The 26806-nt window shown below is 44.0% G+C and overlaps 1 protein-coding gene across 1 annotated transcript; it reads left to right on the top strand.

Moving 5' to 3' along the window:
- The first annotated feature begins 257 nt into the window (after positions 1–257).
- Positions 258–26198, top strand: Cops7b (COP9 signalosome subunit 7B). Its single transcript, XM_057761766.1, is given in 9 exon segments — positions 258–424; positions 4235–4465; positions 4468–4484; positions 6954–7131; positions 10271–10346; positions 15251–15339; positions 18170–18372; positions 20454–20559; positions 24596–26198. Coding segments are annotated over 9 exon segments (1119 nt in total). The 5' UTR covers positions 258–364; the 3' UTR covers positions 24755–26198.
- The last annotated feature ends 608 nt before the right edge of the window (positions 26199–26806 follow it).

Below are 26806 nucleotides of genomic sequence, written 5' to 3'. Positions count from 1 at the left end.
GGAGGACAGAATTTTCATTCGTGTTGTTGCCTAGAGTTTGTCCCAGCGGAGCGGTGACTTGAAATCTTCAGAGGCTTGGGGAGTTTGCTCCCATCGCCGGGCACACTAGCGGTCTGAGACTGTGGCAGGCTGCTCTGTGCAAGGTGGCAGAAACTACATTTCCCAGCCTTCCAGGGAGTACGCTATCCCAGCTCACCATTAGAAGCCGGGGACTACAAATCCCAGCACAATCTGCGCTCCATCTTTCTAACTTAGGCTCCAGTGTGCCGCGCAGCGTGCGCAAATTTGGAATCCGTCTGTAGGGTTGGTTTCTGAATCCGGTTACTTGAAACCCGGCGGAAGCGTCCTCTTTCTTCCTGGAGACATGACAGCCCACCGACAGTTAACTTCTGTTTACATGGAACTCAGAAGTCTGCAAACCATGGTAAGACTGCAAACAACTAACAAAATCACGTATTAAGCCTTGAAAGATAATAGAACAAAATGACTTCCTCAAATAGTGCTGGTTTATTAGTCTGGGGTGCATTTTTACGTGTTTTGCAGGGTTTATGTTGTATTTCTGCTTCAGACTGGGAGACTAAGGATTGTATACTCAGTGTCAGTATTAGGAAGATCTGAAAGAATTTACCAACGCAATCACTTTTTATCTTTAGTTTTTAAATATGAGGAGATGAGGACTGGACAGGCAGAGATTGGCCACAGATCACAGCAAGTTCTAGAGTTAGAATTTGGCTTTAAGTCCACTGACCTGCAGTGTGGTCTCTTTCCACTACCCTAGGGAGGTGATATTTTTAGCAGCATGACAATGTGATTGTTTTTCTCCTTAATGAGCAGTTTCCTCAACTAGGTTGAAACGCCCAGAGAATAGGTAAGCATTTATTTGGTTGGATTTCCTGAAAGAGGCTGTAGTGTGATAGTGTGATTTCCTCAGTCTAGATAGGTCTTGCTATTTTGACTTGCTTTTTTTTTTTGTCATTCAAGTTGACATTTAATATGATTTTTCCAAAAAGTAGGTAGAGTTGTTTTAGCCCTCTGTTTCTTTAAAGATGCATATGTCCTTCCTTAAGCCTTCTTTCCTGTTCCTGATCCCACTATACCCATTTGAACACTTACCCATTTTTCCCCCTTTGAAGTAATTCAACAAACTTTTTTTTTTTTTTTTGGCTCAGGTACTGAGTAATTGAAAGCTATGTCACCGTCATTGGAAGATACATAACTGTTTAGGGAGTTAAGGAGATTCAAGATAGAGTGATAAATGACATAAAAGAAAAGACGTTAGAATGCCACAGAAGATTACCTCTTGGCCGTTTGGTTAAGATCAGGTGGAGAACGCCGTAGAGGTGTAACAGCTGCTAAAACTTTATGGTAGAAGTAGCGTTTTAATTTAAAACAGCAGTTTTCAGCGCGTGGGTCATAGTCCCTTTGGCAGATCTCTATTTCCAAAAATATTTACACTATGCTTTATAACAGTAGCAAAATCACAGTTATAAAATATCAATGAAAATAATTTTGTGGTTGGGGGCCACTACAACATGAACTGTATTAATGGATTGAGCCATTAGGAAGGAAGGTTGAAAACCACTAAGGATGAGATTTTTCCCTCATGTTCAATTTTTTTTTCATCTTGAGTTGCCTTTGTTACTGAGATATGCCGCACATTTGGTGAGAGAAGATATACACACCCATCAATACCACTCAAATCAAGATGCAAATCATTATCATACCCTTCCCCAATCAGTACTGCATCCCCATGTCTGGAGGTAATCAATTCTCCTGCTTTCATGGCTATTAGATATTTTGTCTGTATTTGACTTTGTGTGTAGATTTCACTTGAATGTGATTGATTACACAGTGTGTATAGCGTATGTCTGATGTTCTTATTAATTAGTAGTTTTGTCTTTGTACCATTTTTTTTTCAGTTGGCAAGTTGTACATATAAACCCCAGAGTTTATCTCCTCTAAAACAGAGGGACTTCTGAGTTTGATCATTGACAGGGCTACATTCTGAAGTGAGCATTCCTGTGTGCTTCCTCTGGTGGACACGTTGCCTAGATTTTTAGGGAAAAGAGTTGTTAACCTCGTAGAATATGCATGTGGTCAGTGGTAGCAGATATCACCAGTTTTCCAGAACGATTGAGAACTGAGGCTTTTGCTTGCTATGTAGGAAAGTTCTAGGTGGTGTTCATTCTTAACACTGGGTTTTTGCCCTAAGTCTTTTTAATTGTAGCCATTCTGGCTAAATGTGGCATTTAGTTAGAGTATGCATTCCTGGTGTTCTGATGCTGACCACCTTCTCTGCTTATCTGAGTGGGCTTTTTGTCAAGTGCTAAGGCCTTTGCTCTTTTTTGTAATTAGGCATTTGTCTTCCTACTGATTTGTAGTTCTTTATGTAGTCTTACAGATTTCTTTTTCTGACATATACTTTGCAGATATCTTTTCCAAGAATGTGGCATGTCTTCATTCTCTTACTAGTGTCTTTTGAAATATAAACGATCTCTTTTGCATTGTTGTATCAGTGTTGGGATTGACCGTGCCTGTGTTAGGCAAGTGCTTTACTGCTCACCTACATTCTATCCCCAGTACAGATGTTGAAAAATTGTTTTAGATTTACTTATATTTTATGCGTGGACTGGAAAGATGGCTCAGCTGTTAAAGGCTAGGCTCACAGCCAAAAATATTTATCTTGTGTGTATGAGTGTTTTGCTTGCATATATCTGCACCATACGAATGCTTGGTCTCCTTGGATGTCTGAAGAGGTTGTCAGATCCCTTGGAACTGGACTGATGGATGGTTGTAAACTGCCATGTGTGTGTGGTGGGAACGAAACCTGGGTATTCTACAAGAGTGATGAGATTTCTCAACTGCTACATCGTTTCTCCAGTTCCATTTTTTTTTTTTAAGAGAAAGAGAAAGTTATTAAGTACATTGTAAGGGAGCAGCAGGCTGGGCAATAACTAGAGATCTGCCTATAGCCAGAAATGATTAATTTAATATAATAGAATAGTTTAATTTTTAAAAAGACTGCTCTTTCCATTCAATTTAAGAAACATTGAACCGGGCGGTGGTGGTGCACGCCTTTAATCCCAGCACTCGGGAGGCAGAGGCAGGCGGATCTCTGTGAGTTCGAGACCAGCCTGATCTACAAGAGCTAGTTCCAGGACAGGCTCCAAAGCCACAGAGAAACCCTGTCTCGAAAAACCAAAAAAAAAAAAAAAAAAGAAAGAAAGAAAGAAACATTGAGTAGATGGCTAATAGAATTTTTATAGGAAAATATGAGAGAAGGACATTGAAAAATAAAAAAAGGAAGACTGGGAGGAGGGGCACTAGAGAGATCTGCCTGCCTCTGCCTCCTGTTTGCTGGAATTAAAACCTTGTGCCATCATTGCCTGACTTCTTCCATGTTTTAACACCAAAAAAAAAAAAAAAATCAAAACAACACCCCCCACCGAATCTAGTTTTTCTTCCCCAATCTGTTTTCTGGGATTCCAGCCTTTCTCACGGCACTTACTAGCCTGGATCTCTGTGAGGGCAATAACTTTGCTTTTGTCATCATATAACGGTCTGTAATTCCTGCTAGAACACAATAGACGCTTAATGTTTTTTATGCATTTGCAATCTTTGCCTGCATGTATGAATGTGCACCATGTGCATGCCTGGTGCCCACAGAGACCAGAAGAGGGCATTGGATTTCTCTGGAACTAGGCTTCCTTTGGGTGGGTGTAAGCTCCCATGTGAGTGTGTGTTGCTCTGTGGGTCCTAAGAACCCAACCTAACCCTCTGCAGCAGCAAATGCCCTTAACCGCTGAGCCTCTCTCCAGTCTTCGATCTGCTTATTTGTAAACAGTTTCAGAGTACAGGTTAGGAACATAGTCTTTGGCTTCTGTGAGCCTGGATTCCAACATTGCTACTTACTGACTTCAACTGTTAGCCTTAGTTAGCATACCGGAAAATGAGAGTATTTTATACAAGTCATAGTTTTATGAGAATCTGGCAAGATAAATATGGACATCTGTCAAATAAAAAAAAATAGTTCAATAAATAGTGTGTCAGAATGCCAAGGTAGCCGCAGTTGCCTGAGGGCTCACTTGTAAAAAAAGTTCAGCCAAAGGAGTGCTTTTTGGCCCGGGATAGCGATGATGACAGCTACTATATAGGCCCTACAATTACCTAGGCCACATTCCTCTCGTCGGGCCCTGTGTTTTACTTGCCTTTTATTCTGCTTCTGGGGCTGCAGCTGTTTTCGGACCCTCCTCTCCCGCCGCAGTCTCACTCTAGGTGGGAAATTGTAAAAGCCGAGCAGGAACATTGTGTAGGCGGAACTCGAGTGCAGCGGTGGGAGGCTTCCGGGGGAACAGCACCGGTGACGGGTCGGCGGAGACAGAAAAGCGCCGGACGCCCGGCCGATCATGGAAGCTTGACAACCTGCAAGCAGGCTCTGGGAGGCCGAGACATCGGCGAAGAGGACAGAGAGTCGGAGCGGACAGGTAGGGGACGGCAAGAGGGCAGGTCCTGCTGGTCTTGGCTGGACCTCCTGCTTCGATCCCGCAGGCTTTCCCAAGAAAGCAGATGGCCACGCTGCCCCGCCCCCGTTGCAGGACACCGGGAGGTCCTCACTGTGTGCTGCTGGCTAGGAGCAAGCCCACCAGTTCTGACGTCCACTCTAGCTTGCGACTGTCGTCTTCCACGCGGTAGCTGCCCTCGATGGGCCCCTTCCCATAGAGGCTGTTTCCTTTGACCCTTTTTGGCGCTTCAGAATAGCGTCTTCCCGAGACGGGAATTCATCTCCACTCCGTCCCTAACCTCCTCCTCGAGGAGCCTCCCACTTTAGAAGAAAAACGTCAGTCACCATTTTATTCCATCCACGCTATCCCCACAGACTTTGCTCTTGAGATTGAGATCTTTCAGAGGCACCCAAGTTTCTCCCCATCCCCAACTCTCTTCCCACCCTGCTCCTTCCACTTAGTCTCTTGGCTGAGACTCCCATCTTTTCCGTTGTGTCTGCTCAGGGGTGGGGACAACGACCAGGTTTTGTTCCTCATTTTCTAACTTAGTCTTCTCCTCACCTGTCTTCCTCCCCTTCTCCCCTTCTCCCTTTCTTCTTCCCTTCCTCGGCTTTCCTTTTTCTTCCTCAGAGCTCTTTGTTTTCTAGCACTTCACCTTTTCTGTTTCTGAGAGGACCTTCTTAGGTAACCCTAAATGAGGCAACATACTTACCTTTCCTAATATCCTGTAAGGGCTCTTCTTTGACTTTTTTTTTTTTTTTTCATTCATACCCACACACCCATGCCCCTTTTCTTTCATTTTGTCACATTCTTCAGTGTGTATCATTTCTGGAAAACAAATCTTATGTGGGGTTCCTTTAGAGCCCATACACACTCAGCATATATGTATATTACACAATTGATGAACTGTCCTGTACCAAATATCTTGACGATGACATTACAATATCTGCATTGGGATTGGGAATTGGAGAGATGGTTCAGCTGTTAAGAGCACTGGCTGCTTAGGCAGTGGTGGTGGCCCACACCTTTAATCCCAACACTTGGAAGGCAGAGAAAGATGGGTCTCTGTGAATTTGAGGCCAGTCTGGTCTACAAAGGCAGTTCCAGGATAGCCAGGGCTACAGAGAGAAACCCTGTCTAGAAAAAACAAAAAAAGAGTACTGGCTGCTCTTCCAAAGGACCTGAGTTTGATTCCCAGCACACACATGATGGTTTACAGACCATCTGTAACTCCCTTTTCTGGGGATCTGATGCCCTTTTCTGGCTTTTGTGGACACAAAGGGATGAACATGGTATATTCATACATGCAGGCAAAATGCTCTCATAGATAAATTAATTAAAAAACAATATCTGCATTGTTCCTTCACATGCAGTTATTAAGATTTTGTACAAGTTCTGGAGTTATGTTTGTTAAAATGTCCATATCAGGAGGAGGTCAAATGCAATTTTTGACTTAAACAGAATGTATTTTCTAGAGTTGAATTCTTTTTTCCTTTTGTTCGATCATTCGTTCTTTCCTTCCTTCCTTTTTTCTTTGAGACAAGGTTTCTCTGTGTAGCCCTTGATGTCCTGGAACTAGCTCTTGTAGACTAGGCTGGACTCAAACTCAGAGATCCTACTGCCTTTGCTGAGAGCTGGGATTAAAGGCAATTGCCACCACTGCCCGGTTAGATTTGAATTATCATTTCTTAATTTTGTAATTATTTTTCCCACCTTCCTATGCTGAAATGACTTTTTTTTTTCCATTGCTGGGCAACCCAGTGCCTTGTATAATATGCTAAGCATTGATTTAGTGTGGAGCTCTAAAAATGGGTTTTTTGATGAAATGAAATGTGGCTCTGTTTTCTCTTTGTTTCTGATATGTGCCTGGCTATAGGTGGGATTCTTTTTTAAAAAAATAATTTACTTAATTTTATGTGCATTGGTGTGAGGGTGTCAAATTCCCTGGAACTGAGTTATAGACAGGTATGAGCCACCATGTGGGTGCTTGGAATTAAAACTGGTCCTCTGGAAGGCAGCCAGTGCTCTTAACCATTGAGCCATCTCTTCAGCTCCTGTATGTGTGATTCTAATGACACAAAAATTGCCTCTGTGCATGGGCAGCATTCTCTGTCTTTTAACTAGAGCATAGAAATGAGGCCGATATAAAACATGTGTAAAGAAACTCCCTTGTGTCTGGTCAGCTTTAAGGACTTAGAAGATGATGCTTCTGATGGAGCAGGTAGGAAAGTGTCTTTTAGACGGTGTGTTTCAGAACAACTTCAGAATTGAGGGCAGAATATCCTTAACTCCAGGGTGAAGTTTGCCCATCTCACAAAGTGTTATTGTATCTAGATTCAGGGGCTGTTTTATGGAGAGTTGTGAAACTAAAGTGCTCTTGTGTCTGACCCAGCACTCAATTCACACTTTGGAAAGGTGATAGAATGACTGACCTATTTTTCTTTTGGACAGATCTCAAGACCAGAGAATGGCAGGTGAACAGAAGCCGTCAAGCAACCTCCTGGAGCAGTTTATTTTATTAGCTAAGGGTACCAGTGGCTCAGCCCTTACCACTCTCATCAGCCAGGTGCTAGAGGCTCCTGGAGTCTATGTGTTTGGAGAACTGCTGGAGTTGGCCAATGTTCAGGAGGTAAGGATAGTTTTCAGACAGTCTTTCTGTCTTCTCTGTGCTATATTCTTCTCATTCTCCAGGTCTCCAGCAAATTTTAACATTGGTACCCTCTTATTTGGAATTAGTGGGGAGGAGATCGGGGATAATGTCTTAGAGCTCTTTTATTCAGTGTTCCTGTAAACTGGATAAAACTAGATTGTGTTGTTCATTGTGTGAAAGATAGTAAGACAATCCCAATGATCTAGACACAGATAGTGTTGTTTTATTGTTGCAGTCAGTGTTTGGTCATTGTACCTAGTTCCACTGAGCCACATTCCCAGCCAGCTGACTTTATTTTGTTAATTGTAAGAATTTGTTTGTTTGTTTGTTTTTTGTTTTTTTCTTTTTTTTCTCTTTTTTTTTTTTTTTTTTTTGGGTTTTTCGAGACAGGGTTTCTCTGTGGTTTTGGAGCCTGTCCTGGAACTAGCTCTTAAGAGAGGGTTTCTCAGTGTAGCCCTGGCTGTCCTGGAACTCACTTTGTAGACCAGGTTGGCCTCAAACTCATGGAAATCTGTCTGCCCCTGCCTCCTGAGTTCAGGGATTAAAGGTGTGCGCCACCACTGCCTGGCCTAATTGTAAGTTTTTATTTAATGTAACTCTTGCTTGTTATACTAAGGTCTGTGAGGACAGTGGTTTAAGGTCACCATGGCTTTCTTGGGCTGAGTACATAGCCTGACACGTAGTAGACTTTGAGTAAAGATCCAGTCAAAGCCGAGCAGTGAGGGCACATGCGTTTAATCCCAGCACTCGGGAGGCAGAGGCAGGTGGATCTCTGTGAGTTCCTAGACCAGCCAGGTCTACAGAGCAAGTTCCAGGACAGGCTCCAAAGCTACCCAGAGAAACTCTACAAAACAAACAAACAAACAAAAAGATTCAATCAATAATTTTTTTTTTTTTTTTTTTTTTTTGGTTTTTCGAGACAGGGTTTCTCTGTGGTTTTGGAGCCTGTCCTGGAACTAGCTCTTGTAGACCAGGCTGGTCTCGAACTCACAGAGATCCGCCTGCCTCTGCCTCCCGAGTGCTGGGATTAAAGGCGTGCGCCACCACGCCCGGCCAATCAATAATTTTTTGAGGAAGATTTGAGAGTTAGGCTTTTTGTTTAGTTTAGTTTTGGTTTTTTTGAGATTGACTCTCGTGTTTCCTAGGCTGGCTTTGATCCTGCTTCCACCTACCACGTGCTGGAATTATGGGAGTGTGCCTCTGTGCTTGACTAGGCTCGTTTTCCAATAGAAAGCTGACTAGCTGTAATGTGTTTCTTCAGATTCCTGAATGAACATGCCAAGTAATTTTTTTTGTGACTGTTGAGAACTGGCTAAGAAGAAATGGATGAAAAACAAGCTGGCAAGACCTACAGACTTAGCCAGTCAGAGAAGTTTTGGAGTATCTGCATTAAAGATCTAGCTAACTTTGTAATTGTATGAAAAGTAGGTGCTAGATTCAATGTTCTTTACTGAATCTCTTCCACTCTGTTCCTGAGACGAGGATGTTCATGATGACTCGAAAGGGCAGCTTGAGGCATGAAGGATGCTAGCATTCTCACACTGGTGCTTACTGGGGCTTAGCCAATCTCCTTTGTCTGCCTACTCTTTCTGTTGTTCCTGTTTGAGCCAGGAATAAACTAGTTGCTGGTCAGCATTCTGAAATTATGGATGCAATTATTGGAACTCTTTTTTAGATAGCTAAAATAGAATAATGTTGTCCCTGTTTTGCTTTATGGGGTTTGGTAAGTTGGAAGAGATGGTGAGTGTGTGTGTCTTTGAGGATTGAACATACAGTGTTCTGCATGCTGAACAGGTACGCAGCCACTGAACTATGTGCAAGTCTTCCTTTTACTCTTATTTTGAGCCAGGGTTTTATTAGCCTGACCTTGAGCTTGTCATCTCTTTCCTTTAGCTTTACAAGTGTCAGGGATCATAAGCCTGAGCTGTGTGATGCAGCTCAGCCACTCTTTGCATTTTTTCCCATGGATGTCATTTTGCTATCCCATGGCATAAGTGAAATAAATTAATGGACATTTTTATTTGGCTCAGGATGATAACTCTGTTCCAGTATAGCCTTTCTGTCACCCCTTACACTGTTCTAGGATGGCCAGGGTTCACAGTTCATATTTAGTGCTGAAACTTGGAACTAGTCATGCAGTTTGTTCTAGTGGGTGCCACCATACTAAATTGGGGGCTGGCAAGATGGATGGCTCAGTGGGTAAAGGTGGTGGCATATAAGCCTGATGATCTGAGTTTGATCTCTGAGAACCTTCATAAAGGTGGGAGGAGAAACTGAACTTCACAAAGTTGTTCTGTGATCATACACATGTGCACTGCATACATAACCACACATACATGTCATACACATATCATGTACAGCAACAGTAAAATACCCAGTTGGTATGTAGACAGGATCACCACACTCTCTTGTTTTCTTTTGAGATGAGCTCTCATTCGCAGCTCATCCAGGCTGACTTTGAACTCAGTGGTAACAGGATGATGTTGAGCTCCTGATCCTGCTGCATCCACCTGAGGAGTTGCCCAGTTTATGCAGCGTGGATTGAACCTAGCTCTATGTGCATGTTAGGCAAGACTCCCAGCCTTCGGTATTTGTTTTAAGGCAGGGGAGATCCCAAGAAGACTTGATGCTCCTGGTGCATAGAGCTTTGTGGTGGAGTGGCTGGCAAAGGGGCAGAGAGAGAGGAAGAAGAAGCTACTTGAACATCTTATATGTTGTGCAACATGTCTTCCCGAGGAAGAAAGAAGATTCCCTTTTGGACTTAAATAGTCTTGTTTAGTTTTTTTTTCCAAGAACCAGAAGTGGAAAGGACCTTAGGAAATACCTAATAAAATAGTACAGAAGAGATGACCATGACATCCTTGACATTTGGTCACATGTCCTCTATAGAATATTGTAGTGAAGCTGGGTGGTGGTGGCACACACCTTTAATCCCAGCACTCAGGAGAGAGGCAGGTGGATCTCTGTGAGTTCGAGGCCAGACTGATCTACAGGACAGCCAGTGCTGTTACACAGAGAAACACTGTCTTGAAAAACCAAAACCAAAACCAAAAAAAAAAAAAAGCCTATTGTAGCAATTAGTGGAAATTTGTTTTGTGATGAACTTTTCCTTCCTCAGCTTGCAGAAGGAGCTAATGCTGCGTACTTGCAGTTGCTGAACCTGTTTGCCTACGGAACGTATCCGGATTACATAGGTGAGTTGACTAAGACCCTGCAGAAGATCTGAAGCTCGTGGTAACTGCCAGCTGTTTGTAGGGTGGTAGAGTTATATGTGTGGGTGTGGGCAGGGTAAGCAAGTCTAATTACTGATGTGACCGTATCTCCATCTTTTGTGCTCCGAAGGTAACTTCACAAAAGCATTTCCCTGATAACCTTTAATGTCCTAGGTGTTAAATGGGGATTATGTGTGTGTGTGCATCAGTGAACAGAGGCCTGTATATCTCCCAAATCAGTGTCTTGAGCAGTAGTGTTTACAGGGCACTCAACTAGCAAAATAATCCAGTGTTTTTTTTGAGACAGGGTCTCACTATGTAAGGTGGCTTGGAACTCATTATACAGAGCAGGCTGGCCTTGAACTCAGAGATACACCTCCCTCTGTCTCCTGAGTGCTGGAACTAAAGGCACACTTCATCACACCTGGCAGTTCAGTGTTTTAAATGTTATCTAAAAAAAATTTTTTTTTTATATTTATTATGTATACAATATTCTGTCTGTGTGTATGCTTGCAGGCCAGAAGAGGGCACCAGACCTCATTACAAATGGTTGTGAGCCACCATGTGGTTGCTGGGAATTGAACTCAGGACCTTTGGAAGAGCAGGCAACGCTCTTAACCACTGAGCCATCTCTCCAGCCCCTAAAAATTTTTGAAGGGTACTGGTGAGATAGCTCAGCAGGTAGAGGCACCTGATAGGAAGCCCGACTGATGGCTTGCGTTCAATTCCTGGGACCCACATGGTGGAAGGAGAGAACTGACCCCTGCAGGTTGTCTCTGACCTCTACAGTGCACACTGTGGTATGTGCAAACACATACACACACACACACACACATAGACATTTTTAAGAAAAAATTCTTGTTTTGCTTTCTTTGTTTTGTTGAGATAGGGTTATGTGTAGCATAGGCTGGTCTTGAACTCAAAACTTTCCTGCTCCATTCTCTTGAGTGCTGAGATTATAAGAATGAACCACCATACCCAGCTTGAATGTTCCCCAAAATAAGATTACTATATTGAAGAAAATCTGGAAAATAAGAAAACATTATAGACCATGAAGTTGCTATTAACATTATGATCTAGGTGTTTTTCCTCCTTTATGCTTGTTTGGTGTTTTATATATAGGTGTAATTAAATTGTGTGTGCAGTCTCATTCCTTGCCTTTCCCAGGTCTTTGTCCAATCCATAATTAAGATATTTAATTTTTTAAAATTTTTATTGCTTTATAAATAATACCATTTAAAATTTCCACTTTCTCCCCTCCTCCCATTTCCCTCCCGCTCTCCCACTCACCCTTCCCCCCCTTTAATTTTTTTTTTTTTTTTAAGTCAGAGTCTTGCTATGTTCCTCAGGCTGACTTCAAACTCTGGGTCCTCCTGCCTCAACCTCCCAATTTCTCATCTTACAGATATGTGCCATCATGTCTACATTCATTTTTACTATTTCACAATAAACCACTGTACCACTGCATTCCTAGGTCATTTGAATGTTTTTATTTTAATTCACTTATGTTTTTGCTAAATTTTTTCATACAATATATTTTAATCATATTCTTTCCCCTCCAACTTCTCCCAGATCCTCTCCACCTCTCTACCCACCCAACTTCATGCTTTTTCTCTCTCGCAAAAAGAAAAAAATAAAAATAAAAACCAAAGTAAAAATAATAAGAGAAAATAATAAAACAAACAAAAACAAAGCAAAAAGAACCTCTGAAATAAACAAACCCGTGGAGTCCATTCTGTGTTGTCTCACTGCTCCTGGGCATGGGGCCCACCCTGGGGCACAGCTGATACGCTCAGTGACACTCCGCTGGAGAGAACTCCTCTCCCTTCCCCAGCAGGTACCAATTACAAATAGCTCCTTGGTTAGGTGTAGGACCTTGTGTCTGTCTCCCCTGTCAGTGTTGAGGGTGCGGGACCTTAAGATGGCTCAGTAGGTGACAGCACTTGGTTCAAGGCTGACAACTTCTGTTCAGTTCCTGAAGCCCTAGTAAAAGGAAAGAACTGACTCTGGAAAGTTGTTCTCTGACCTCCACATGCACACTGTAGCATGACTGTGCTCACACTCACATACACATTATACACACCCACACAGTAATAGTAAATAAAATATTAAGAAACATTAAATAGTCAGGAGTGAGGTGCTTGCAGGCTTAAATATTACCTTTATTTCTAAGTAGTTCTTTTTGGCTTTCCTAGTTTCATCTTCCTTTCATCTCCTCTCTTCCTTCCGTCTCTTCTTTTGATAGTATAAAAGTAGCCTGGGACTCAAGACTCCCGCTCCTGTTTTCCTTGGCATCCTCCTCACTCACCGGCCACTTCTGCTTATTCTATGTTGCTGTCAGATTGAACTGTTTGCCACTCTGGCACATGACATTTCTCTGACCTGCTCTTTGTCCTGTGGCGTATATTTTGTCACTGTCTGAGGAGGCAGCATTGCCCAGATTCTGGAACCAGACTGCCTGCATTAGATTCTAGATCCACTTCTACTAGTTGTGTGTCTTTTAGCAAATTAAATGATCACGTGTGTGCCTCAGTTTCCCTGTCTGTACAATAAGTGTAATTATATAAGTCTTTTTTGTTTGTTTTGTTTTATTTTTTTTATTATTATTATTTTAAGATTTATTTATTTAAGTGTACAGTGGTCTGCCTGCATATATGCCTACAGGCCAGAAGAGGGCACCAGATCTCATTACAGATGGTTGTGAACCACCATGTGGTTGCTGGGAATTGAACTCAGGACCTTTGGAAGAGCAAGCAGTGCTCTTAACCACTGAGCCATCTCTCCAGCCCCCTATTTTATTTTTTGAGACAGCTTCTCTGTGTAGCCCTGGCTATCCTGACACTTGCTCTGTAGACCACACTGGCCTCTGCCTCTGCCTCCAAGCACTTTTACAAGTCTTTAGGCTAAATATTTTCAGGATTTAGAATTTGGCAAACTTAAAAAGGTAGCGTGGGGCTGAGGAGGTAGCAGTGAAGAGCACATGTTGCTTCTGCAGAGGACTGGAGGTTAGTTCTCAGCACCCACATCAGGCAGCTCAGTGCTCCTCATAACTCCAGTTCTAGGGGTCCAGTGCTTCTGGCTCTAAAGGCACCTGTACACATATGCAGATACCCACATATAGACATACTCACATAATTAAAAATAATACAAATATTTTTAAAGAAAAGTAGTGTGGGCCAGGTGGTGGTGTTGCACGCCTTTAATCCCAGCACTTGGGAGTCAGAGACAGGAGGGTCTCAGTGAGTTCAAGGCCAGCCTGGTCCTCAAAGTGAATTCTAAGACAGCCAGGGCTGTAACACAGAGAAACCCTGTCTTGAAAACCAGAAAAAAGGTAATGTGATATATGTGCCTTTTTCTGTAATCTTGTGGGACATGGGCAACAAAACAGATGAATATTCACAAGTAGGATAAAAAACTAGTATAGGTTTAAGGGAAGAATTGTTGTTTGATGTCTTTCAACATTATGTTTAAGAAAAAAAATCCAGCCAGATGGTGGTGGTACACTCCTTTAATCCCATCTCTTTGGGAGGCAGAGGCAGGTGATCTCTGAGTCTAGTTTAGCCTGGTCTACAGAGTGAGTTACAGGATAGCCAGGACTACATGGAGAAACCCTGTCTCGGAAAAACCAAAAACTAAACGAAACAAAATTTAGTGTTTTGGACTCCAGAATTATGGTCGAGGAGGTTGAGGACATTTGAAATCTTGTCTCCTGGAGTGTTGTGAGGATGAGCTGCATGTGCTCATGTGTAAATGGATCTAGCCGTGCGTTCTGTCCTGTGTAGCTGCCTCTGTGACCAGTGATGTAAATACTAAAACTGTGTTCATTCCCTCAAGGTTCATCCCAAACTCTTCTTCCATGAAACCTTCATTTTTGTGGTTTTGCACCTTCCAAATGAGATTGTATTTGTTCTTTCTTTCTCTGTCCCCTTTTTTCTTCTTTCTTCCTTTATTCTCTTCTTTTGTCTTCTCTATCCTCATAACTATCTCTTCTGGTAGTTTGTATCTTCTGGTAGTTTTTTTTTTTTTTTAAATATTTATTTATTTATTTTTTTAAATTTATTTATTTATTATGTATACAATATTCTGCCTCCATGTATGCCTGAAGGCCAGAAGAGGGCACCAGACCTCTTTACAGATGGTTGTGAGCCACCATGTGGTTGCTGGGAATTGAACTCAGGACCTTTGGAAGAGCAGGCAATGCTCTTAACCGCTGAGCCATCTCTCCAGCCCCTCTTCTGGTAGTTTTACCTTTGGATTTGTAGCTATAGCAACATCCAATTGTAAGACAGGCTGGACATGGTGACTTACACCTGTAATCCCAGCACTTGAGAGGCAGAGGCAAAAGCAGGTGGATAGGAAATCAAGGTCATCCTTCACTACATAATGAGTGTCAGGTCAGCCTGTGTTACCTAAAATCCTGTCTCAACCCCTTTTCCCTCAAAAAAATCAACAATAAAACAAAACAAACCTGAGGACGCATCCAGGGTTATTGAATTGTGTACTCCACATACTTGGTGCTTCTGGAGTTGTGTGGTGCAGCTCCCAACAAAGTCGAGAGTTTCATTCATCCTCGACTCCCTGATTCTCCTTGTAAGACGTGTGCATTGCACATACCATGCTCACTGAGCTTCACAAGGGCACAACACTATTCCATTAAGATAGTCGGTCACGTCATTTGTTCATGTCTGGCTTTCATACTAAGTTCCTGTCTTTGCTTTCTGGAAGCACATGGTCTTCCAGAGAAGGTAGAGCTGTGATGGAGAGTGTAAGTGCACAGTCATGACAGTGATCTAGTAGTAGATTTGGTGGGGGAGTTGATGAGCTTATAAAAATAAATCCTAATTTTATTTTGTGTCTTGATTCTTGTGGTGGGTGGGACCGAGCAGCCAACAAGGAGAGCCTGCCAGAACTGAGCGCAGCTCAGCAGAACAAGCTGAAACATCTTACCATCGTGAGTTTGGCATCAAGAATGAAGGTACTGTCCAAACCTTTCCTGTCTTCATCTGAACCTCGGCTCAGGTGTCTTATTGCCATCAGTGAAAGAACTTGCAGCTAGTATTATCCTAAATGCATGAAATGTACTTGGCAACTAAAATGTGTGGACAGTCACTCCCCATTCTGTTTTGGAAAAGCAAGCCCAGCAGTGACTGATTCATCATGTCTCTCTTCTGGCATGCTATGGGGCTTCATGCAGGTTAAGAGGAGCCTGCTACCTAAATGCTCTTAAAAGGTGTCTTTTTGACTGTTTTTGTTATGTGATACTGACCCTCACTATGTGGTCAAGGCTGTTGAACTCACTATGTAGCACAGGTTGACCTCACAATCGTGGCAATCCTCCTGCCTCAGCTTCCCACATGCTAGGTTACGTGTGTGTCACACTATACCTGGCCTTAGTAAGGCTTCTTGCAGCAAGTTAACAGCTTCCTGATTCCCTGGTGCACTACATTGATTGCACTGATGCTGGGGGAAAGACTTGCCGTGTTGGGCTGAGTGGAGTTTTACTGATTTGTGATACTGGGGATTGAATTCAAGGCTTGTGCATGTGAGGCAAATACTTTCTATCACTGAGCCACACCACAAGTCCAGAGAGATACAGTTCTTTTGTTTCGTTTTGTTTTGTTTTGCTTTCCTTTCCTTTCTCTCTCTCTCTTTTTTTCTTTCCCTCCCTCCCTCCCTCCCTTCCTCCCTCCCTTCTTCCTCCCTCCCTCTCTCCCTTCCTCCTTCCCTCCTTCCTTTCTTTCTCTTTTTTCTTTATTTCTTTCTCTCTCTGTCTCTATCTCTTTCTCTTTCCCTCCCTCTTTCTTTTCTTTTCTTTTCTTTTCTTTTCTTTTCTTTTCTTTTCTTTCTATAAAGGGTTTCTCTGTATAGCCCTGGCTGTCCTGGAACTTTGATCTGTAAACTAGGCTGGCCTTGAACTCAAAGAGATCCACTTACCTCTGCCTCCTGAGTATTGGGATTAAAGGTATGCTTCTGCCTGTTCTGTTTTTCTTTGGGATTTTCAGGGTTAACTGCATTAATTGAATTTTTTTCCTTATCTGCTAGCTTTGTGTTTATTTAATTTTCATATGCCAACATTAGGACCTATCCTGTCAAATTCCACCACATCATAACTGCTGGTTCTCTGCCTCAGCCAATTTAGAAGAAGCCTTGCAGCCAGTAGCTTACAGCTTTTAACAGAGAAGGGCCAGACTCCATTAATGTATAGTTGGTTTTGGCTTGCCTCCTCTTTAGCTGTGTCTTTCTGTGAGAGTATGCCTGTGATAAGTTTGCTATTCTCCTCTGTAATTAAGAGTTGTGTGTTTGTTCCTTGATTGTCTTTTCAGTTATCTAATCACAGATTAGGTTTCTGGTCGCCAGCCTCGTATTTCAGGTGGAAAGCTCCTCTTCCCCTTTTCATCCTTTCCTTCCTTTCTCTTGTTCTGGAGATTGAACTCTGGGGTTGGAACTCAGTGTCTGTGCATGTTTGTCTGGTGCTCCACCACTGTGCTATACTCGTGGCCTAGTCGGCCCTATTTTCCAGGGGAATCGGGGTACAAGGACCTTTTTCTTTTCCTAGTCATGGACCTCTTAAGCATGGTAAAGAGTAGGAAGACTGTCTTCTCCTCCTCCTCCTCTTCTTTTTTTTTTTTAAATATATTTATTTATTACATATACAGTGTTCTACTTGCATATATACTTGCAGGCCAGAAGAGGGCACCAGATCTCATTACAGATGGTTATGAGCCACCATGTGGTTGCTGGGAATTGAACTCAGGACCTCTGGAACAGCAGCCAGTGCTCTTAACCTCTGAGCCATCTCTTCAGCCCCCCCCCTTCTTGTCTTTTTTTTTTTTTTTTCCGAGACAGGATTTCTCTGTAGCTTTGGAGAACTATCTCTTGTAGACCAGGCTGGCCTCAAACTCACAGAGATTCACCTGCCTTTGCCTCCCGAGTGCTGGGATTGTGCATCACCAACACTTGGCCAGGAATAGGAAGACTGTTTTCTTTTCTCGAGGCCTATCATTTTATACCCATCCATCCCCCTAGAGAACATGCTTTAATCTATAGGAAACCCTTCTAGGTGTTCTTGCTGTGTTTCTCTTCTGTATTCGGCTTCCTCTTGCCTGTTTCTCCTTTATTTCTAAACTAGTTCTGATATCTCAGGGTTTATAGAATACATATGTTTAGATACTCTCTTTTTTAGTATGAAGGGCTGTTACTGGAGATTTGATGTAGGTTACAAGAGTTTGAGAAACAAACACAAACTTCAGGATCAACTGAAGTGCCCAGCTCTACTGGCCTCTGTAGGTAGTAGATGTGCTGGCCTGCGAGGCAATTGGTTTTTGTTGCTGGTGCTGGTGCTGGTGGTGGTGCTGGTGCTGGTGGTGCTGGTGGTGGTGGTGGTGTGTTTTTGTTTTGTTTTGCTATGCCTCTACTGTACTGGGTAAGCCCTGTTTGAAGCTTGCAGCCGTTCAGCATTTTATGCAAAGTCTTCAAGCCTCCATAAGGTGGCAGTGTAGTGAATACTGAGTATTTCTCTTTCCTGTGGAAGCAGTGTTTAGCATCTGTCAGAGGATGGGTGTGGAAGCGGGGAGCAGAGAGCTAGGAAGGTGCTCCCTTGGGTGCTGTGGATCTTGTTTGAGTGTCACAGGTTCCACAGTTTATTTATCCATCTCCTGTTGTCTTAGATATTGATGATTACCACTGGCCTGCATTGCCTAAGCACAGAGAGACAGCTATTGCCTTGTGGGTAATACTTGAATTTTTTTGTTTCTTTGCAGTGCTTGCCAAGTGGTTTTTCTAACTGTCATGTGACCTATCCACAGTGTATCCCCTACTCTGTGCTGCTGAAGGACCTGGAGATGAGGAATCTCCGGGAACTAGAAGACCTTATTATTGAGGCTGTCTACACGGACATCATCCAAGGCAAGCTGGACCAGCGAAACCAGCTGCTGGAAGTGGATTTCTGCATTGGCCGTGACATCCGAAAGAAAGATATCAACAATATTGTCAAGACCTTGCACGAGTGGTAAGGCTGGGAGATGGAGGGGGGCTTCTTGTACCCTCTTTGCGTCTTTCTTTACAAAGCTGTGACTTTTAGAAGTCAGCCAAGGGTTTGTGGTAGGCCTTGGGGCAGCCGGGAAACTGAGGCTCTAGGACATGGAGACTGAAAGTGGGGCTTCATTTCTAATTACAGCTGTGTGGCATTAGGCATCATTTCAGGCTTCCTTATGCCTGAGTTGTAAAACTGACTTTAAATGCAGCAGGACTGTGTAACAGTGGGCCATAAAATACTTATGTGGAGATGCAGGTAGGATCTCTGCCTCCTAGCTGTGTGGCACTGAGTCTGCACCTTCCAAACATAAACTCAGTTTGGCCAAGCTCAGGAAGTAATGTTTGTCAGTAGCACGCCAGCTAGTTAGTGCTGGTGGAACGTCGTGAGGGCTGTATTAAATGGGCTTTTGTGACTTGGAACACAGGTGCATAGCATAGGTCACAATTGTCTGGGTGGCACACGCCTGCAATCTCAGCTCTCAGGGTGCTGAGGCAGAAGGATTATGAGTTGGAGGCTAGTTGGAGACTCTAATTCCCAAACAACCTCCTGCCCAAAAAAGTAAGTGAATTTAGGAAAAGAACTGGGACTTATGGATATAGTTTTATGTTAGTAGAATTTGATGTTTGCAAAAGTGATTACATGTTCTGCAAGGATTTGCTATGAGGTTGAAATCATTTGGAGCTTATAAAGCCAGAGCTTCTTAGGGAATCGTGAGGAAGTTTGGAGGGAGAGAGCATTATTGGGAGTGGGCAGAGTCCCATATAGGCTCACAGTGTGCTGTATGTCATTACGCAGAGTGGACAGCTTTGTGCTGGGAGATAGGGAACCTTGCTTTGTTTTTGTTTTGGGGACAGGGACTTGTTCTCTAATCCAGGGTTGCCTGGAACTGTGTGTCCCAGGTTCGAGGGATACATGGTTTAGATCAAGTTTAAGATTTGCCCTAAACTCTGATTTGCCTGACTCTGCCTCCCAAGTGTAACCACACCCAGATTTTTCTTCTTTTAAGATTTATTTATTAGTGACACACCCCTTTAATCCCAGTACTCAGAAGACCGAGGCAGGCAGATCTCTGAGTTGGAAGCCAGCCTGGTTTACAGAGTGAGTTCCAGAATAGCCAGTGTTACACAGAGAAATATATGCATACACCTTTCTTTCTGTCCCAAGAAAGAATGTCTTACTTGCATGTGTGGAAGTACACTGTGTTTAGCTGGTGCCTGTAGATGTCAGAAGGGGATATCAGAGTCCCTGAAGCTGGAATTATGGATGGATGTGAGTGTGTCCATGGGTGCTGAGAATTGAACTTGGATCCTCTATAAGAGCAACAAGTGCACTGACCATTGAGCCATCACTTTAGCCACTGAAAGAGACTCTCAGAACTCCTATTCAGATGTTAGAGGTCAATGAGAAACAGAGTTATTGTCCTGAGAGATAGCACAAATATGGCAAAATGTTGACCATATTGAATAGTAGTGGGCAGTGTATGAATATTCATTATATTGCTTTTCCAAAATGTTCTTATTTTTGAAACAGGATCTCAGTTTGTAGACCTGGCTGGTGTTGACCAGTCTAACCTTGAACTCAAGCCTGCCTTTGTTTGCCTCTGCTTCCTAAGTGCTGGGATTAAAGGCTTGTGTCACCAAGCCCAGCCTGTTTTTAAAAATTTTAAATGAAAAGTGGGAAAATAAAAGTGAGAAGTTGTTGATAACTAGGAAATAACTTCAAATTTGGAGGAAAAAGGCAATCTGTAAAATAGCATGTATTTAGAAAATGTATTTTTTTCTCTTGTAGAAAGGGATCAGCCAGGGTTACCTGTAGAGTTTGTCCCTCCTTCTGTCTTAGTCTGTACCACTGCTTCTTACGGGCTGCAAAGACTGGAAGCTAGAGCTGTATTCCAGGAAACTCCCCCAGGCCACTGTATCTGTGAACTTGTCTGGAAGGAGAGAGGGACTGGTACGGCCGTCTGGCGAGGGGTTGTTGAAGGAAGTCCCATCAAGTGCTGGGCCACGGGAGGGCTTGTGCCTCACTGCCGCTCAGGGCTGGTTTTTCCGTTGCAGGTGTGACGGCTGTGAGGCAGTTCTGTTGGGCATCGAACAGCAAGTTCTGAGAGCCAACCAGTACAAAGAGAACCACCACCGGACTCAGCAGCAGGTGGAGGCAGAGGTAAAGAGACAGGGACATTTGTTCCTCTCTTAGGGTGTGCCGAGATATGAATTTGCAGTGTTTTTGTCTTTGTCATGTGCTTTCCTGTGAATGCGACAAATGGCTCTTAAGCACGCCTGGGGTTTGGTGCTGGAAGGTAGGGATGTGGCCAAGAATGAGCAGGCCTAGATTATAGAACATGTAATTCTCCAGTGTACGCACACTTTGCAGCTGTTGAAGAAAAGAAATGGTGACGATGTGTTTTAAAAATGGGTAGAAGGGAGCTGGAGAGATAGGTCAGCAGTTAGGTGGATTCACCGCTCTTGCAGAGGACCTGGGTTTGGCTCTCTGCACTCACATGGTAGCTCATAATCACCTGGACTCAAGTTCCAGGGTGTCCAATGCCCTCTTCTAGCCTCCATGGCTCGTCCTTGTACACAGACATATGCCCAAGGCTCACTCACATACACATAGAATAATAAACATTAAAAAGCATTGAAATTTGAAAGAAATGTGAGGACAGGGCAAGGTCACCTCTTTCATACCAGTCAGTGTGTTAACCAATCACTTTCTAGGATACTTTGAGCAGACTGATGTGGAGAGAGAGGGCAGAGCTTAGCACCTTGTTCATGGTCTGGTGTCAGGAGCAGGTGCTCATCCCTGGGCTGAGCTGTGCTTTAGGTGCTTACGGCATCCTTGCCTGAACATAACACATACATAAAGAACAGAGGTGATCCTGGCACAGCCTCCTGTGTCGTTACTTCTCTTATGCTTGGCTCAGATTTACAATCATTTTTTCAACTGAGTGTAGTAGGGAGCTGCAGGCTGAGTTCCTGCCACCCAGCTCCCTGGGCCGCCTGGCTAGCTTATGCCCCGAAATAACAACACACAAACTGTATTCTTTTAAAACACTGCCTGGCCCATTATATCTAGCTTCTTCTTGGCTAATTCTCACGTATTAATTTATCTCATTTCTAATAATCTGTGTAGCACCCCAAGGTGCGCTTACCGGGAAGATTCTAGCCTACGTCCATCCTGGGTCGGAGCTTCATCGCATCTGCCCCAGAGAGGAGAGCTATCGAGTCTGAGCTCACTTCCTCTTCCTCCCAGCATTCTATTCTGTTTACTCCACCCACCTATGTTCTAACCTATGAGGGCCAAGCAGTTTATTATTTAACCAATGACCTTCCTCCATCAACTGAGTAGGTGAAATATATTTTTTTTCCATTTGTCTTTAAATTCCATTGCTGTTCAGAAGGGAGAAACTTGATGTTTTCCTTTCAGATTTTAGAGCAACAACTTCCTGGTGAGTTGTGCCTTCCAGAGCCTCCCCTCGAGTCCAGCCAACCCTGTGACAAACTGTCTGAGAAGTTTCTCGTTTTAGCCTTTTATTTAGATGTAGTTCGGCGTACTTGGGGAGACATAATACAACAGTAGCATTCCACGGCTTTGTAGGGCCTGAGCGGCACTCTGGAGGGAGAGGAATGTGACTGTGTGTGGTGTTCTGTGGAATATTAATATATAGCTATTGTGACACATTCACAAAATAGGCTGTGTTCTCCTCACGTAGGTAATAGAACAAGAGTAAGCACAATTTTTTTATTGTGGAGAAAATCCTTGAGGAGTTCAGTTGTTACAGTGTGCTAAAACCATGCCTCCTGGGTACCTCAGAGTGCGATTCTCACCATCTCTCACATCTCCACAGCCTTTCCTGTGGGCTTGATTCTGTTTGCTCTTTTTGCTTTTACTTGCTCTCTAAAGTCCACCCCAGGCTGACTTCAAGCTTTCTATCCTCCTGCCTCGGCCTCTGGAGTCCTGGGACTATGGTTACCTCTCACCACACCTGCCTGTCTTTCACATTGCCCTGAGTTCTCCCCTGTCCCCTCCCCCTGGGGAACCCTTCTGTCTCTTGCTTGTCCTTAGGATCTCTGATCTGATAGTACCAGGCTACATTTTGTTAACAGGTGCACCCACTGGGAAGTTCCTGATGCCTATGCTTTGAAAAGCTCTGCCAATTCTAGGTTCCCTGGGTGGGGTGGGGCAGAGGCAGCCAGTTCCTTGAGGAAGGAAGCCTGACTGTTGAAGGAGCTGTGGGTTGGCATTCCTGCCACCCAGCTCCCGGCCGACTGGCTAGCTCATGCCCCAAAATAACAACACACAAACTGTATTCATTTAAACACTGCCTGGCCCATTATATCTAGGCTCTTCTAGGCTAATTCTCACGTATTAATTTAGCCCATTTCTAATAATCTGCGTAGCACCATTAGGTGTGCTTACCGGGAAAGATTCAGCATGTCTGACCTGGCGGCTGGCTGCATCGCGTCTGCCCTGGAGAGCAGTGGCCTGGCATCTGAGCTCACTTCCTCTTCCTCCCAGCATTCTATTCTGTCTACTCTTCCCACCTATGTTCTAACCTATGAGGCCAAGCAGTTTTTTTTTATTAATTAACCAATGACCTTCCTCCATCACCTGAAGGGCCCTCGTCAGATTTAGGTCAAAGAAGACACACTTGTGTGAGTACTTGTTATCAATGGGTGTGAAAGATGGGGGTGCAAATGATTGGTAGACCCGCCTGGGAGGCCACTCTTGGGTCCTGAACGTGGGCATCTGCACTCAGTTTGGCGCTGCCTGGCGGAAGTACTGGTTGTCATTGTCTATCTCTCTGCCACCTCCTCTCCTCCCGTCATGTGCATATTTGTGGGTGCAGGTGCACAGGCCTGTGCATGCACCTCAGGTGTCATTCCTGGGTCCTTTTGTTTGAAATGGAGTCTCTCTTTGGCCTGGAAGTCTCCAAGTAGGTCAGGCTGACTGATCAGTGAGGACCAGGGATCTGTCTCTGCCACCTGACCCCTGGGACTGTAAATGTCTTCTGCTATGCTTGGCATTTTGTGTATGGGTTCTGGAATCAAAATCAGGTCCTGTGCTTGCAAGGTATGCCCTTTGCTGACCATGTTATCTCAGCCAACTAGGTGGACTTTTTAAAGGAGTTGTAATTTTTATTAAAAAACTATCTATCAATCTACTTACTTATTTTTTAGACATGGTCTCACTATGTAGTCTTGGCTAGCCTAAAACTCACTGTGTAGACAGTTCAGGGCTGGCCTTGAACTCACATAGAGCTGCCTACCCCCATCTCCCCAGTGTTAGGATTAAAGGTATGTGCCACCGTTTAAAGACATTAAAAAAAGATTTTATTTTTACTTATGTATATATTGTGTGTCTGTATGAGTGTATGCCATATGTATTTGGGTGCTTGAGGAGACCAGAAGAGGTTATCAGATCCCCTGTAACTATGGGATGTTATGAGTTGCCAGATGTGGGTGCTGGGAACTGAACTAAGGATCTCTTGTTGCTTCAGCAAGACCAACAAGTGCTCTTAACTGTTGAGCCATCTCTCTAACCCCAATCTGAAGAAACTTGTGAGCAAAAGTAAAACATATCCCCAAATCTATCCATCCCCAAATCCTGAAAAACATTGAAATCTGAAACACTGCAGGTTCAAGTCATTCCAGACACTGGATGCTCAGCCTTCACAGCGATACTGATTCAGTATGAAACTTGCATCCATTTGATCTGGAAAGCCCAGTCTAAACACATCCTTCACAGATGCTCCCAGGGTGCAGAGGTAAACGAAGGCTGTTTACACCAAACACTGGTTCTTAAAGTAGAAACGTGTGGGCTGGGGAGATGGCCCAGCAGGTAAGGGTGCTTGCTGCTCTTCCAGAGGACTCACAACTACCTGTAACTCCAGCTCCAGGGAAGCCGATGCCCTCTTCTGGCCTCTGGAGCCATCTTTCTAGCTCCTAGTTCCATGGTTTTTTTTTTTTTTTTTTTTTTTTTTTTTTTTTTTTTTTTTTTTTTTTTGTTGTTGAACTTATTTCCATTTCATTTATGAACAGCCTGTTTGTCTTCCTCTGGGTTTCTGAATATCATTTTAGATTTTGTTGCAGAGGATTTGGGCTGCGTCTTTAGGTGGTCCTTAGAGTGAGAACAGGACTTGGTGAGTTTCAGGTTTGTAGGTACAGGCAGGTCACACAAGTTCTGTTTCTCCTTCCAGGTTAGCAACATCAAGAAGACACTCAAAGCAACAGCATCCTCCTCAGCTCAGGAAATGGAACAGCAGCTGACTGAACGGGAGTGTCCTCCTCATACTGAGCAGAGGCAGCCAACTAAGAAGATGTCCAAAGTGAAAGGTCTGGTCTCCAGCCGCCACTAGGGCCGGCTGGGGCAGCTGGCACTCACCAGGCCTGGGTCAGGTGGGGAGGGGACACCCAGGCCCTATTCCTCCCCTCTCTAGCTGCAGTGAGTTCCAGACCTGCCCACCCCTCACCAGTACCTCCCCATCCATTGGTACCATTGCGGAAAACGATTGCTCCTCCTTCGCCTCCCTTCCTAGTTGTTCCCTTCAGACTCAGGGGCTCAGCGGATGCCATCCCAACAGGGTCCGACACTGCTCAGCTTCCCTCCAGGGGTTCCTTGTCTCTGTGTATGGGCTCCCCCCCCCCCCCCCCGTTGTTCGTTGTTCTCTTGCTCCATGTCATTTTGTCAGGCTGGTCCTAAGCTGGAGGCAGTTTACCCAGTCCCAAGGGATGACTGTGGAGGAGGCTCCTCTCTGAGTGAAGAGGGGGCACCACAGTACCCACAATGGTGCAAGTGTCTCTAGTCAGGTAGCCACGGTCCCCCCTCCTGCCTTACCCCTGTTGGCAGTGCCAGTTCAGGCTGTGGAGGGATGTGGTGCTGGGCTCTGTTTACTAACCCTTTGGGTTTTCAACCTCTTCAGCCCAGCCAGGATCTCTCCTCAAGCTGGGAGCTCCGGGCTGACTAACCTCTGTTATCTGAGTATGAGTGGAGGGTGGCAGAGGTGTTTCTCCTGCTTGGTGTCCTCTGCTGGCCACTCCTCCTGCTGTCCCTGACTGCTCAGCCTTGATTTGGCACCTAGGCCCAGCTGCCCACTGGGATTATCTGCCAACATTTGCTCTTTCATGCCTCCTGGCCGTCCCTGGGGTAGGAATGGTGGTGCCGAAGCCCCTCAGATTGGTGAAGGACCATTGCTGCTTCTTTCTCCTTCCTTCCTGCCCCTCCTTGGCTGGCGATCCAGAGCCCTCTGATGACATGCTCCTGACCAGAGAAAAGGACTTGACTAGACTTTCTGAACTTGAACAGTTTCAGGTTATATTTTAATTTTTTTTTTTTTGTACAGGTTGATTCTAATACATTTCAACATGCCTTTTTCTCCCTTTGTGTCAATATTTGTTATAGTCTAATCGCCGGGGATTTTTCACCTGGTTAGAGGGTGTGTGTATGTGTGTGTTTGTGTGTTTATTTTCCTTATTTTCCTAAGGGGAGGCCCTGAACTGATTTAAACTTCATTGAGAAAAAAGCACATTTTAGAAAAAACAAAATAACAAAAGTGTAGATTTGACATCTGTGACTGTGGATTATGGGGCTGTACAGGTGGGTTTGGAGAGCAGTAGTTTGGGTGACGTAGAGACCGAAACTCTGTTTTAGTAGCATTGGTAAAAAGTGGGTTGATCCAGTGTTGAAAGTATTGTTTTCCTTTTATGCTGGTCCATGTGCTCATATGACACTGTGTCCAACAGAGGTTAAGTTGGATTCTCCACGTGTGTTTGATGAATTCCCGCATTGCGTCTCTGTGGAAGAGGGGTCCTGTTATTAAATAAACGTGGCGCTCCCTGCATCCCATATCCTCACTGGAAATTCATTCCTAAGGCTTGGAGACATCCTGGGATGAGACACATCCACACTGATTTCTCCACCAGGTCCTTTGGGTGTTGGTATTCTAATGGAATACGTTTTAGGTAACTTTGGGGAAATATGTGCTTCTCAAAAACCCTCAGAGATACAGAACGTCTCCCTGCTTCATAGATTTTTTTCCCCATTACTCTTTCTAGACCCCAGACAGGGACACACTGTGAGCAAGCTACTGTTTATTCTTTTTTCCTCCACTGACAAATCTATTAGGAAATGGGGTTTGTTTATTTTTAATTTAATTTAAATTTTTTTTTCAAGACCATGTTTCTTTGTATAGCCTTGGCTTTCCTGGAACTCGCCCTATAGACCAGGCTGGCCTGGAACTTAGAGATCTGCCTGTCTTTGGGATTAAAGGCGTGCGCCACCACACCCAGGCAGGAAATGGGGTTTGTGTGCCACAGATGTCCATTTGTTTTGGCAGTCCGTCTCTCTAAGGATCATCTTCCCGGCTTGCTGCGTCCCGGAAGTGATGCTGATGACAATACACTGGTAAACT

This window comes from Chionomys nivalis, chromosome 2, assembly GCF_950005125.1.
Source record: "Chionomys nivalis chromosome 2, mChiNiv1.1, whole genome shotgun sequence".
NCBI classification, from domain to species: domain Eukaryota; kingdom Metazoa; phylum Chordata; class Mammalia; order Rodentia; family Cricetidae; genus Chionomys; species Chionomys nivalis.
Note: the sequence above shows the minus strand (reverse complement) of the source record. Positions and strands in the feature narration are given on the sequence as shown.